This window comes from Podarcis pityusensis, assembly GCF_964106645.2.
Source record: "Podarcis pityusensis genome assembly, chromosome: 18".
In the NCBI taxonomy this organism is placed as follows: Eukaryota; Metazoa; Chordata; class Lepidosauria; order Squamata; family Lacertidae; genus Podarcis; species Podarcis pityusensis.
The window spans coordinates 9,436,499-9,451,890 of record NC_138043.1 but is presented as its reverse complement, the minus strand read 5'-3'; the positions used below and the strand labels follow the sequence as shown (position 1 = coordinate 9,451,890).

Genomic DNA, 15,392 nt, shown 5'->3' with positions numbered 1-15,392 from the left:
ATCCTTCTCTTTAGGATTATTTTTAAGGTTACTCATAATGTTAATTTTAAAATGATCCTAATTTTTGCATGTAATGTGAATGTTATCAGGGTTTAGTTTAATAAATAATTTTTAATTTCAAGCTTCTTTTTTAAAAAATATTTTTTATTGATTTTCCAATAAAAAAAATCCAATTAATATATCCAATCATAATACAGCCATACCTCGGGTTGAATGTGCTTCAGGTTGAGCGCTTTCGGGTTGCGCTCCGCAGCAACCCGGAATTAACGGAGCATGTTACTTCCGGGTTTCACCGCTTGCTCATGCGCAGACGCTCAAAATGACGTCACGCACATGCGCGGAAGCGGCAAAACGCGACCCGCACAAGCGCAGATGCGCCGTCACGTCTTACTTTCCATTCAGGATGCGACTGGGGCTCCGGAACGGATCCCGTTTGCATCCGGAGGTACCACTGTACTCCAATTCAAATAAAAAACTAAAATAAAAAAAGACCAAATTATAATTATTAATTTTTCGGGGCTCCCCACGGTCTGGATCTCGGAAGCATATCTCCACATCTCAGTCCTGCCTCTCCTCATAATTTCAAGCTTCAAGGTCTTCCTTGACTATGTTTCAGGACGTAGGTAGAAATACAGATGCGTAAAAGAATGCAAATTTGTTGCCCCATCTTTCTGCTTTATCTTGTAAAGAAGGTAGATTTCGGTTGGGGGGGCGCGCTGAGTAATATATTTTTTTCTGAAAAGGGGGCAGTTGGCCAAATAACTTTGGGAACGTCTCGTCTAGAGGAAAAGGCTGTTCTGATATGGTTAGACCACAAGATGGCAGAAAAGAGGCAGGGAAAGGCTGGAGGCTACCAGCAGAGGATTAAATTCTATAGCATCCTTTCCCTGGTCTCCCCTCTCTGTGAGTTTGGAGGAATTCCCACTACTACCACAATAGGCCACAAGGGTGGGGAGAATGTCTGGAGAGACCTCTAAGGTCCCATTCATCAAAACGGCCACTAATTTGGCTTAACCATGTCTGGAAGTAGAGCAAAGTCATACACATTACCATCTGTGTAGCAGCCTGCATCAGGCTGGTGCCCTCCAGGTGTGGTTGGGTTTAGGAATGGCGGAGTCTGGAATAGTAGACTCATAGAAGTTGGAAGGATCCCAAGTATCATCTGATCATAGGATCATAGAATTTTATAGAGTCGGAAGGGACCACGAGGGTCACAAAACTGAGAAGATCTATAATTGAGAAGATCCATTGGGGCTCACCAAATTTTGGGCTAGCATAGGGTGCTATAGGGACGTGGGTGGTTCGAATCCCCACAACAGGGTGAGCTCCCGTTGGTCAGTGGTTCGAATCCCCACAACAGGGTGAGCTCCCGTTGCTCAGTCCCTGCTCCTGCCAACCTAGCAGTTCAAAAGCACGTCAAAGTGCAAGTAGATAAATAGGTACCACTCTGGCGGGAAGGTAAACGGCGTTTCCATGCGCTGCTCTCGTTTGCTAGAAGCGGCTTCGTCATGCTGGCCACATGACCCGGAAGCTGTACGCCCGCTCCCTTGGCCAATAAAGCAAGATGACCGCCTCAACCCCAGAGTTGGCCACGACTGGACCTAATGGTCAAGGGTCCCTTTACCTAGGGTGCTATATTTTGAAAAATTGGCAAAGTCCACCCTTGCTCTGAGTTTTGCTGAAACTCGCCTTAACTAAAAGCGAGACCGGGGAACGCTCTACGAGCAAACAAGAGAAACAAACGGAAAGTTTGCAGCCTAAATAAATGACCAACCCTTTTATCCATTTATCTTTCAAACGTTTTATTGAATTGTCTGCCTAATACAAAAGTATCCATATCCCCACAGCTGAGCCCTTAAAAAGGCGTCCCCAAAATTGCATACATGAAATATAAAAGACAGAAACAACCCCACCCCCAATACACACACAATGACGATGACGATGAAGGTGCTTCATCACACATATTCTCTTGTTCTAATCATTACAATGTTCCTGTAAGGTAGGATGGTGCTATCACTCCCATATTATGCTCAGGGGAAACAGAGGCTGAGAGAGCGCGGCTTGCCAATGTTGCTCCTTTCCAGGTGTTGTAGATCATGGCTCGCATCAGGTGCCAGAGATGATAGGAATTGTAGTTCAACACCTCTGGAAAGGGTAGCAGATGAGACTGCCACCCTAAGCCCCATTGACCTAGAAGTTAGCCCCACCAAATTCAGTAGGACAAGCTTCTCAGTCGGCATGGCTAAGATTCAATTGTGAGGCTTTTCTGATCTCTGGCTCATCTACGGATGCTCCCTTGACATTTGCCTCAGATTTTGGAGTCCCAGATGATCTGGCCTCGTTTCCAAAGTGGAACAGGCCTGGAACGTCCCTTCTTTGCTATTTCCAGAGTTTGTGTGTGTGCCTTGCTTGCAACCACGTACGGTTCTTTCCTGCCCTGTTCATCCCTCCCTTCTCCATGCACACTGACCGTGAAACACTACAATAAAGCAATCCTGACGCAATTGTGTGTTGCTTGTTTTGGGGGGGTGTGATTCTCCTCTTACTGACACGCAGGTGCAGTCTGAGCACGCTAGAAAAGCGCCGCACCGAAAACCATCTCAGTGCAACGGCACTCACGCCTCCTCTGCAATGTCTCGGTGGAAGGGGTGCAAATAAACTGGGGCTGAGCTTAAAGATGCACTGGTCCCAGTTCCGAATTGCGGAGGGGCTGAATGCATAGCAGAGCAGGGAGAAAACAGGGGCCACGCAGGCAACTGATTCTTTTTTTTTGCCCCCATGTTACACCCAGCTTTCAAAACAACTGTTTTGCAACACCGTTTGCAGAAAAGAATAAAAACGTGAAGGAAAATCTCCTTGACGTATCTAAGAATAGCCCTATGAACTAAACCACAGTGTTAAATGCTAAATTCTGTAAAAGTCTGGATGGGGCGTCATTTCATATGATTTATTATTTTGTGGTTTTATATTACGGTTTTATGTTGTAACTGCGCTGAGACCTGCAGGTATAGGGCAGTATACAAATTTAATAATAATAATAATAATAATAATAATAATCAGTGCTTTTTTTCTAAAAAAATGTTTAGGGGTACTCTCATTTTCCTACTCATACTGAAATACTGCCCCTCAATGAGGCCAAACGCAGATTCACAAAATGTTTAGGGGTATGCGTACCCCTGCGCAGCCCCCAGAAAAGAAGCACTGAGAAGGAGGAGGAGGAGGAGGAGGAGGAGGAGGAGGAGGAGGAGGAGGAGGAGAAGAAGAAGAAGAAGAAGAAGAAGAAGAAGAAGAAGAAGAAGAAGAAGAAGAAGAAGAAGTTGGGAGCCCTTAATAACCAAAACAGCTTTCCACGGTCTCTCTCTCTCTCTCTCTCTCTCTCTCTCTCTCTCTCTCTCTCTCTCTCTCCTTCTCTCTCCATAGCTGTCAACCTTTCCCTTTTCTTGCAAGGAATCCTATTCGGAATAAGGGAATTTCCCTTTAACAAAGGGAAACGTTGACAGCTATGCTGTCTCACATGCAAGCAAGCAGGCAGGCAAGCATACAGGTCTAAACAGAGCTCTTCTTCTAAGGATCATATCCAAATTCTTCCCAGTTCTTTTTAGAGGACCCTGGCCAATTATGACTATTTTTGGGGGGAACATAAGTTTATCTGCAGAGCTGGCGAACTCCGAGATGCCAGACGAGTGCAGGGATCGCCAATATGGCGTCTTCCCAAAATGGTTCAGCTACAACTCCCATCAAATGGCTTTAAAAGAGGATTAGACAGAGGAGGCAGAGACATCACCTTGCCAACAAAGGTCCGTATAGTTAAAGCCATGGTTTTCCCAGTCCTGATGTATGGAAGTGAGAGCTGGACCATAAAGAAGGCTGATCGCCGAAGAATGGATGCTTTTGAATTCTGGCGCTGGAGGAGACTCTTGAGAGTCCTATGGACTGCAAGAAGATCAAACCTCTCCATTCTGAAGGAAATCAGCCCTGAGTGCTCACTGGAAGGACAGATCCTGAAGCTGAGGCTCCAATACTTTGGCCATTTCATGAGAAGAGAAGACTCCCTGGAAAAGATCCTGATGTTGGGAAAGATGGAGGGCACAAGGAGAAGGGGATGACAGAGGACGAGATGGCTGGACAGTGTTCTCGAAGCTACAAACATGAGTCTGACCAAACTGCGGGAGGCAGTGGAAGACTGGAGTGCCTGGCGTGCTCTGGTCCAGGGGGGTCATGAAGAGGCGGATACGACTAAATGGCTAAACAACAACAGACAGAGGAGGGGGAGGAGAGGCCCAAAGAAGGCTCCTGGCCATAACAGCTGTGCTCTGCAATGCTTCTGAAGACCAGTTACTCTGCACCTCACGAGAAGAGAGTTGCTCCTGTGCTCGGATCGTGCTTGCGGGTTTCCTACATGCCTCTGAGAAGAGGATGCTCGACTATTTTAAAGTAGCGGTTTCCTAGAAACCTGAGGCCTTTCTGTTACGTATCATTGGACCACAGCTTCCGAAGGAATTGTTTAATTTGTTTATGTATGCCTCCGCGGTGGCAAGAATAGTCTATGCACAAAATTAGAAAGAACAGGAAGCCCAACGGAAGAAGAATGGCTTATGGCTTACTACCCTTGGGATAGTAGGTACTGAATTGCCCCCAAAAGATGTGAAAGTATTTTTGTATGCCACAACAGCTGCTAGGATTTTACTAGCCAGAAAATGGAAAACACAAGAATTACCAACGGTAGAAGAATGGCAGATGAAGATGATGGAATTTATGGAGCTGGCTGATCTCACCGGGAGAATCCGTGACCAGAAAGAAGAGGACTACCAAGAAGACTGGAAGAAATTTAAAAACTATTTGAACAAATATTCTAATATTAAAGATATATAACCACTTGAAAGAACCAATCAGGCCTAGGATTAAATTAGACTTAAATATATAAATAAGAAAATGTATTATAAGAAAGGTAAAGAAATTGGAATACGACTGTAATATTGTTTTATGAAATAATGATATTGGAAACTGCTACATTCAAATTAAGAGGAAATTCAGATGGAGGAGATTAGAGGAAGTCAACCAAAATGTTTATGAAAATGGATTCTAATTAATTAATTGAGTTTCTTTTTTTTCTATTTAGGTATTTTAAGTTTGTTATTTTTTCTAATTCTTTTTCACCTTTCCATTGTGTTGTTGTATATTTTCTTTTTTGTTATGTCTATTGATGAAAATTAATAAATATTATTGTCAAAAAAAAAGAATGGCTTATGAAGATGGGATATGCTGAGATGGTTAGATGAACCGTGAGAATTCAAGAACAGAACAAATAAAACATTTCTTGAAGAACGGCAATGTTTTGTGGAATATTTGGAAAAAACATCATGGTTATGTTAAAGCGTATGGTTGATGGTTGGGTGGGAAGTCAACAGAGATGAGATATGTATTCTGACGGTTGTGTAAAATAATTTGTAAAATTTGAAAAGTTAATTTTAAAAATGTGGTTTTTTTAATAGATGGGCCCTGATCCAAAAGGCTCTTCTCATGTTCTTACGGACTGCACTACTCTGGACAAAAGTTGTGCATCTTCAGCCTTGACGAAAAGCTGTGGTTCATTCAGGGCTTCTGTTCTCAATCGTGTTCTTGTGCAATAGGCACCTCGGAAACGGGCTTATTCAGAGATGCCCTTGTTGCATCCAGTTCAAGCATGGTCTGCACTGTCTTGAGTGGCTACAACTTCAGACAAGAGCGTCTCTCAGCCCTAGTGGCGTTCAAGCTCCTTGCACAGGTGGGCTTTGCTGTGCCTCTGTGGCAGTTGCTCCTAATGGACGTCACCTGCCTGTTGCCGCGTTCTCCCTCTCGTTTCATTATTAGCCTGGCGCAGGGCCTTCTTGGTAGTGGCGCCCTCCCTGTGGAACGCCCTCCCTTCAGGTGCCAAGGAGATAAAAGAGCTACACAACTTTTAGAAGACGTCTGAAGGCAGCCCTGTATCGGGAGGTTTCTAATGCTTGATGCTTTTAGATTGTGCTGCAAGCTGCCCAAAGTGGCTGGGGAAACCCAGCCAGATGTGCGGGGTATAATAATAATTAATAATAATAATAATAATAATAATAATAATAACCATCACCGGTTATATTAACTATTGTTCATTGCACACCTTTGCCCCCCTTTCCACCAGTGGCAAAATTGCTCTGGAGATCAATGGTGGGTTGGTGATGTTACAGGTACTAGCCATGATGTGCTGAGCTCTGCCCGCTCTTCAAATGAACACAGGAAGCCGTTAGAGCACAGGTCCAACTAGCTCAATATTGTCTCTCCCACTCCTACCACCGGGTATTGAGCCTGAAAACTTCTACCATGCCAAACGGGTGATTTGCCACTGAGCTACGAACCTTTCCCTGATGGGAGAAGCCTATAAGGCTGAATCGTTCTTTTCTAGCACTCGCACTGGGGCAGAAAATGGTCCATGTGGTTTAGGTTGGCAAAAGCTCTTTCCAAGGATACTTAAAAACATGGAAATCTCCAGTCTTCCTTTCCAAGTGGGTCACTGTGTTAGCCCATGACAAAGAATAACAGGGGCTGCTGCAACTATGATGTCTAGAATAAAAGGCGAGAGGGTGTGTGTATGGGAGCCCTGAACCTTGGTCACAAGGGGCACAACTGAAATTTGAGACCCCAAGTCTGCCACTACTCCCTGTTTATAAGTAGTCTACCACTGATGCTGGAATGAGTTGAGGACAACAGGAAGGGAGGGCTACTGCCTGCATTTGCCCTGAGGCCACTTTGGAAGACAGGATTCTAGAAGCCAAGCCTGATGAGGAATGGTTGAAGGAGCTTGGGTATGTTTACCCTGGAAAAGAGAGGCGATATGAGAGCAATCTTCAAATATCGTCAAGGCTGTCACATGGAAGAAGGAACAAGCTCGATTCTCCTGCTCCAGAGGGTACGACTCGAACCCATGGCTTCAAGAGATTCTGACTAAACATCTGGAAGAACTTTCTGACAGTCAGAGCTGTTTGACAGTGGACTGGACTCCCTTGTGGACTCTCAAGATTTTCAATCAGATATTGGATGGCCATCTGTCATGGATGCTTTGGCTGAGATCCCTGCATTGTAGGGGGTTGGTCTAGAAGACCCCTGGGGTCCCTTCCAACTCTACCATTCTGTGATTCTATGATTCCAGACCAAATGGTGCTTTGGTCTGATCCTGCAGGACTCGTCTTTCCAAAAAGGGGAGTGCGCAATATCACAGAGCAGGAAAAGTCTTGCAATGGTTGCCAGCCGTGACAGCTGAGTAGAGCCTCTTCATCCAGAGAGGGTCTACCCTGAGATAAAAGGGGAGGTTTATCACCTTTGTGAACCTCCCCAGATCCCACTGGTGGGACATGAGAAGACTGATGTGGGTGTGCCTTGCCCCACACCAGAAAGTCTTGTCTTATGTTCTCCAGGTAGCTCAGCAGCAGACTCTTAATCTCAAGGTTGTGGGTTCGAGACCCATGTTGGGCCGGTTTCCTGCGTTGCAGGGGGTTGGAACAGATGACCCTCGTGGCCCCTTCCAGCTCTACATTTTCCCTATGATTCTATGTTCTTAAAGCTATCCTTAAAAACCAATCCCAATTTGAAATCAAGAGAACCTTTAATAGAAAAACAAAACAAAACAAAACTTTGATCATCCTCCGCGCTTTCCTAATTCTTATAAAATAGGTTGGGTTGCAATCCTCCCCCCCCCACCAAATTTCAGCCTCTCCCCACCCTCCCCGCAAAACACACACACACACACTCACGATCGATCGATCAATTCAAGAGCTAGAAAGATGCACAGTGTTTTAAGAGATCAAACCGGAAGTCTTCGAAACGAAAGCAGGAGGAATGTGCTTGTGTGCGTATGAGAGGAAACAGGGCGGTTAGATTACAAAATCTAATTTTTTAGAGGAGGAGAACCCATGTTTGGAAGACCCCAGAAACATGTTGTGCGTCCACTGAGTCACAAAGGCAGAAGGACACCAGAGCCTCGCAGCCACTGCTTTCTGCCCAATGACCTTGTACTGGAGACAGGAGACATGACTTCCCCCGGTTCAGATGGGCTGATTTCCAACGTAACATCGCTTCAACTGCCCATGTGCAAAGCGCTGCTGTCACCCCACCTTTATATTACATTTGGAATTGCATCAGCAAAAGTTCCCTTTGGTGTGTTGCTGCCACGGATTTTATAGGATCTTACAAGAGACAGTGAGCTTGCTTGTCGTGAGTAAGGAGAGGCCTGTAGCCTTATTATTTGATTTTACAGGTTTTTCAAACCCAGAAGCCATTCACTCTATTGTTGGAGGAAAGTGGAATGTTCTGTCTCTTTCCGACATTAGATTTCACCCTCTTTTTTCAGTGTCTATCATCTTACTTAAAAAAAAATAATAAGTAATAATAAAAGAACCCTTTAAAAGCTGTTAACAAACCTGCTATTGTGCGGTTGTGGGGATCAGATTAGGAATTGTGTGCCACTATTGATGTTACAGGCACTAGCCAATAGGTGCCTGGTGGGTCAGCTCAGTGGTGTAGTGGCAGTTGCCAGTGCCCGGTGCCTGGGGCTCACGCAACTGCAACCCCACCTGAGCAAATGGGGTCACACTGAGCCACCTGCCTGACCACGCAGCGGGGAGCCCAGCCAGCTGACGCAACCCTTGTCAGGCACAGAGGAGTGCTGGGCCAGGCCACACTGCCTGCATGGGGGTGCCTCGCTTGTGCCCCCTCAAAAATTGTGCGCCTGGGGCAAATGAACCACTGGCACCCCCACGCTACACCCCTGGGTTGGCTCCAACTATCTAGACCTCTTGAAGCGAATGGGCTTGCTCATTAATTTCAGTGAGCTGGATTAACATTAGATACAGCCCACAATATTTATTTCTTTATAACAGGGGGTGGAGAACCTCTGGTCCAGGGGATGGATATGGCCCTCCAGGCCTCTCCATTTGGCCCCTGGAACTCTCCCCTCATTGACCCTCGTTCTGCACCTTGCTTGAGTGTTTTTGTCTGTCTAGGGTGCATCCTTGAATTCTGATGAGGCCCCTTGCATGTCTGGATGACAGGTGTAGTGTGCGTAGAAACCAGCCAATTGCATAAAAGTAAACTTTGCATCAATTGCTCTATCCACTCCCCCCCCCGGCCTCACCCAACAGTGGCATGTGGCCCCAGAAGTCCTCCCAGCAGCAAATGGGGCCCTCGGGATGAGGTCTCTGCTCCTGCTTTAAAACAGGTCTTATTCTTTCTTCCAGGAGACAGAACGGGATTTGGAAGGAGAGCAAAAAAAAAAAGCACACATGTGCCACTGGTCCCAGCTGCCTCAGACCCCCTTGCACTTATGTATGGCTCCAAAACATGTTAAATCCATATATAGTTTTATGAGAAATGGGCATTTGCCAGCATTTCTCTCCAGTTTGGGAAGAGAAAAGGCGAACGAGCGAGTGGAGTGGGAGACTGTCGCCTGAAAGGTCCCCATTTGGAATCACAGGACGATAGAACCGTACTGTTGGAAGGGAACCAAAGGCCCATCTAGTCTCACCCCTTGCCAGGCTGAATGTTGAGACCATGGTGCAAGATGGCTCCCGTGGAGGGCATGGCTAAGGACCAAATGGCTGGCGTTGGAAGGGAGGGAAGTGATTCTTTTTTTAAAAAAGGGATTGTTGTGAATTTGCGCAATTTCTACATGGGATTCCCCTCCCACCCAGTGCTATTTTTCAAGAAAAAGAGGTGCCAGCACTCACCATGAACGCCTCCCTTGGTCTCTTAGAATGGCAATGGCGTCCGCCTGAGAGGTGCCGGAACTGAGTTCCAGCAAATTCCGGCTGAGGAAAAAAAGCCCTGCTCTCACCCTCTCCTCATACAAACAAACAAAAGAAACATCCCCAGCTTTGCATAATGTTACATTGGAACCGGGTTCGGAATCCGTTTTTTGTGCCCGACGAGTCTTCCGCGGCACGGGCCCATCTCAGCGGACTTGGGGAGGTTTGTGTACAGGGCTTTCCAGAAAAAAGCTCAGAGGGGAATCGGCCACACAATGGCCATATATGAGTCCATGGGTGCCCCTGGTGCGTGAGCCCGCCCCCCTGAATCACCCGCTGTCCGAGGATGTGTGAGGGGCAGTGGAGGGAGACTTCCGCCGGCGGGTGGGAGTCCAGCAGGAGCGTTCGGAGCTGTTGGAGGTGCCGCAGGTGCGGGGCAGGGCCCGCTGCTGCTGGCGTATGGCTTGGCTGACGAGGCTGGGGAGCGCGTGCAGAGTCAGGCCCAGCATGTCGATCTTCCCCTCCAGGGCGCTGATGCGCTTCTCAAGGTCCTCGTTGCGCTCCTGCAGCTCTGACACCATGTCATACATGACGTTCTGCGTCTGGAGAGAAAGGGAGGGGAAAGGGGGAACGGGTTGGTGGTCGCTGCACTGGAAGAGAGCAGGGTGGCTCCAAACCTCCTCCTTACCACCACCCCGGCCCCGCTTATTTATAGTAATACAATATAATAATTTATTATTATTATTATTTATACCCCGCCCATCTGAGTGGCTTGCTCTAGCCACTTATTTCATTCTGGGGGACCAGGGGAGAGGGGAGCTGGTCACAGCAGGAGGGGGAGACCACTAGGACTCTTCATCCACCTCAATCATCTCAGCCTCTTGGCCTCCCTCCTCTCCAGCCTCCGCTTCTGATTCTGGCCTTCTCTGCGGGGGTCAGGTGGGATTGCTACGAGGAATTATGAAAATACCGTTTCCCCAAAAGTAAGAGATCCCCTGAAAATAAGACCTCCCCGATAATAAGGCCTCCCCCAAACATAAGGCCTCCCTGGAATATAAGGCCCCCAAAGCTACCGTAAGGCATCTGACTCCTCTGGACCGTAGCAGCGGGCGCCACCGCGCAGCTCACTGATTGGCTGCAGCGCAGCCGGAGCTGTTCAGGCAGTGCGAGGACTCTTTAAATCAGAGAGCCCACGCCACTGCCAGGATAAGCCTGCTGTTTGCTCTGCCCTGACAGAGTCTGGCTGACTCACAATTAGACAATAAATGTGTATCATATTCTTCTTCATGGAAAAATAAGACATCCCCGGACACTGAGGTCCAGTGCTGAGGGCCTTCTGGTGGTTCCCTCACTGCGAGAAGCCAAGTTACAGGGAACCAGGCAGAGGGCCTTCTCAGTGGTGGCACCCACCCTGTGGAACGCCCTCCCACCAGAAGTCAAAGAGAAAAATAACTACAAAACTTTTAGAAAACATCTGAAGGCAGCCCTGTTTAGGGAAGCTTTTAATGTTTAATCGGTTATTGTATTTTAGTGTTTTGTTGGAAGCCGCCCAGAGTGGCTGGGGAAACCTGGCCAGATGGGCGGGGTATAAATAAATTATTATTATTATTATTATTATTATTATTATTATTATTATTATATAAGACCTAGCGCATCTTTGGGAGCAAAAAGATCTTAAGCGCCAGGAAGAGAGTTCACAAGGAGATGGTAAATACTGCCATCCTTCCTCTCCTGTTTACTGCCGTTTATGACCTCTGGGGTTTGCTGGATGCATTCCTCCTTTAGTCCTATTTTATTTACTCTGAACTACATATGCATGCTCAAGTAGGAAATAGTTTCTTTGTAGTTAAAATAATTTCTTCTGATTTGACTTTGTCCCACGTGGGGTTTTTGAAATGCTCAGAGGAAATCTGATTGGTTCTTACGAACACTGTGTAAAAAGTTCTTTTGTGAATAAAACGACCTGGGCCAAGGGGTGGACGGAAGATTACTATTGGCACTTCCTCTCTGCCACACTCTCCCTGCTCACTAAGCCCTGTTACCTCTTCTGCCCCCTGGTTATGAGCCTTCTTCCCCTGAAGGTTTCCTAGTGTGTTCTAAAGCTGGTGTCTCTCATCCAACCAGTCCCCTCCCTCCCTCCCTCCCTCCCTCCCTCCCTCCCTCCCTCCCTCCTTCCCTCCCTTCCTCCCTTCCTTCCTCTGTCCGCTTTGGGAACCACTGATCCAGTTCAATAATATTTCCACTGACAGGTAACAGCTCTCCAGGAACCGAGCCGCCCGCTTGGGGAGTCCCCGCGCCCTGCGCTAAACCAGTGCAGTGTGGCATGGGGACTCGCTTAGGCAGCGCCGGAAATCACATCTGCACATGTGCAGACGCCAAAAATTGTGTCTGTGCAAACACAGACACTGGAAATCACAGAGATCGTGGATTAAACCTTGCTGACCCCTGGCCTAGAGCCTCTACCCCAACCCAAGGTGATTACTTCAAGCAGAGACCCAAACATTGCTTGATGTTTCCATCACCCAGGCGTGGCTCACCTTTGACAAATCCACAAGGGTGTTTGCCTGGTCGTTGAGCTTCCGCTGTTCCATTTTCACGCTCCTCAACCTGGAAAGCAAAAATGATAGCGGGAATTAAAGATGAGGGGAGGCGGGCAGGACGTTGGGGTTGCACGAAGCAGCGGTCTGCAGGTGGAACAGACAGGAGATGAGAGAAAGAGTTTCCACCATCACCGTAGACAGACATGCACACAATTCCAGATCCCGCCTTGCTGGATCCAAACACACACACACCCAGGCATGCAGGGAGCCAATGACACGAGACCATTGGCTTGGGTGGAGACAGCTTAGAGAAGAGCCCTCTCTCAGTATGGAGCGACCCTCCACCTCTAGGTTTTGGGGGACAGGAGAAGACCTTCCTGTCTCAGCTGAACCTCGGAGGTCAGCCACTCAGCTTCTGAGAAACCCTGTTGGGTTTTCACCCCACTAGAAAATTTAGAGGCCCCTTACCACTTTTAGGGATATGGTCTGCTTTTAAATATTAGTCTGATTCACCCTGAGAGCTGTCTTCTTGGCTCGCATATTGGTTTTGGGGCACGGATCAGGTCATATTTGCATGAAAATGCAAACTGGATGGATGTATCTTCTAAAGCATCCGGAAGGCATCAGGGCAGGGAAGGTGCTGCAACCAGATCTCCTCCCTGCTTGTCTCCCAGAACCAGTAGAGGCATGAAAAGGGTGGAGAAGAGGTTGGCTGATGACAGGAGCAGTCTCTGATTGCTTGGGGGGAAAGTCCTGGAGAGGAGGGGGTGGGGACTTTCAGTTTCAGCAACTGAATTTTATGGAGGAAGACCACCGGAAATGAGATGCTCTCCTCATCAGGCCTGGAACTCAGCCAAGTCTGTGGAGATGGTGTTTTTGCTAATAACGAGTTAACTCCACCTTTGATCTGTGTGATTACTGACTGGCATACTCCTGTGACAGTCCGAAGGATGGATTCAATGGACCTTTCCCAGCCTGGCTTATCAGGAAATTGGGAAAGTAAGGGTGGAGTGGGGGAGAGAACCATCTCACATTCCCTGAGTTATTTGAAGATGCTCACGCTATGTTTACAGCCCTTAAACGACTCAGGTCCCAAATATCTGAGAGACTGCAGACTCTCACGTGTTAAGAACATAAGAAGAGACCAACCAGATGCCCATTATGGGAGACTCTCAACCAGGACTCGAACACAGAACCAACTCGCCCTTCCCGTGGGTTTCTAGCAACAGGCATTGCTGTCTAGGCATTGAATAGCCATTGTTGCTAGCGGAAAACACAGCAGAGGTGGCCCTCTTGCCTGCAGAAGTCTTTTTTTTGGGGGGGTGGCAGTTTGGGGAGAAAGATTGCCTTCTCTGTGGCAGCCCCTGCATTGCGTATATCCCTCCCCACAGAGATCTACAAGGCACCTTCATTGCGCAGCTTTTGTCACATGCGGAAAATGTGCTGCATGATCCTGACACCCCAGTTGCGGTTTTGACTGTGGTTTTTTTAATGTTGAGTTTACATGTTGTGGCCTGTGGAAGGGAGAGCTATAATAATACTAATAGCAATAGCTAAAGGTAATCGAATTCGACTATGGGGTTCGGCGCTCATCTCCGCTTTCAGGCCAAGGGAACCGGCGTTTGCCCACAGACAGCTTTTCCAGGTCATGTGGTGAGCAGGATTAAACCGCTTCTGGCGCAACAGGACACTGTGACAAGTGCCAGGGCGCACGAAAATGCCGTTTACCTTCAGAATAATAATAATAATTCAGATGGGATCTGCCAGGCTGATGGGCAGTGCAATGATGACATTGGAGGGAGCAGTTTAATAATAATAATATAATTTTATTATTTATATCCTGCCAAGCTGGCTGGGTTCCCCCAGCCGCTCTGGGCTGCTTACAGCACTTATGGAAACATAGTAAAACGTCAAACATTAAAAACTTCCCGATACAGGCAGGAGGGTCCATGTGGGTGCTGTGAGATGGAGACATAATGACGCTCCCACTTATGGATGGGTCCAGAAAGCCCTTCCGTTGCTTGGCCTCTAAATCAGAGCAACGTCGCGAGACACAGGCAAAAGATGGAAACAGCTTGTGCTGAGAGATGGGAGGGAAGAGAAACACGGCATTTGCAAGTTGGCAGTGGACTGGCATGCTACGAACCCCCAAATTTCTGACTCTCACTCTCTCTCTCTCTTTTCTCTCTCTCTCTCTCTCTCTCTCGCTGTCCACATTTCGAAACGGAGAGAAATTTGGGTTAGCCGAGGGCTGGCCGGGGTGAAGCGCGGTTGGGATGTGCACCTTTGCGTGCGTAACTTGGGCATGCGTGTGTGTCTGAATGGGGTCGGCGTTGTGGCCTCCCGGAGGGGTGGAGACAAAGACGGGCAAACCATGCAGTCAAACAAAAGTTCTGGCGGAACAGTAACTTACTTCTGGGCTCTGCAAGGGCGGGGCGGGGGGGAGGGGGGGAGGGAACAGAGACAAAACAACAGCACAGGTTTAAATAAACATGAGAGATAGGAAGGGGGGGGTCACACCGCCAGGCACCGCCTTCTCTGCTCCCCAGAACCCATAGATCCCCACCCCGGAGTGGTCAAATTGTGGGTCAAAGTTATGAGGATAGCCGAAAACCCAGCACACACTAACGGGGGGGGGCACTGCCAGCGACTCCCTCTTATGCGCAGGAACATAGGAATTCATCTTATACAGAGCCAGACCCGCTTCCCCACTCCATCTAGTTCAATACTGCCTGCACTGACTGGCAGCCAGAGATTTCCATCTCTTCCATGGCGATGCCATGCAGACCCTCCAAGTGTCCCTATTTCCTTTTCCTTTTTTAAAAATGCTTTTTATTAAGTTTTCATTTCAAATACACCAACAAAATACACAAATATTTCAAATCTTTTTACATCTGCCTTACTTTACGCTCCGTAGAGCAGTTGACATCCCTTCCGCAGGTTTTCTTATTCCAATCACTAATCCACAGTCCCTTAATAATAACTAAACCATGACCTAAGATTTATTTCAGTCCTGCTAACGTCTTCAAATTTCTACCGTTCTCACTTATATGGACCATAAATTTCCTCCATTCTTTTTGGTACTTTGTTTCCTCCTGACTAT

General features: G+C 47.5%; 1 protein-coding gene across 4 annotated transcripts in view; it reads right to left on the bottom strand.

Moving 5' to 3' along the window:
* Positions 1–1,785: 1,785 nt before the first annotated feature.
* KCNN1 (potassium calcium-activated channel subfamily N member 1) overlaps positions 1,786–15,392 on the bottom strand; it is an 89,921-nt gene continuing 76,314 nt past the window's right edge. For 2 of the 4 annotated variants that reach the window (XM_080989001.1, XM_080989004.1), the window contains exons 8-10: positions 12,287–12,356; positions 3,429–10,351; positions 1,786–3,390 (exon numbers count right to left, since the gene is read on the bottom strand). In XM_080989001.1, coding sequence (XP_080845127.1) covers positions 10,079–10,351; positions 12,287–12,356 — 343 coding nt within the window. In that variant the 3' untranslated portion in view covers positions 1,786–3,390; positions 3,429–10,078. Of the gene's footprint in view, positions 10,352–12,286; positions 12,357–15,392 lie in introns of all 4 variants that reach the window. The other 2 variants (XM_080989003.1, XM_080989002.1) reach the window with 2 other exon arrangements.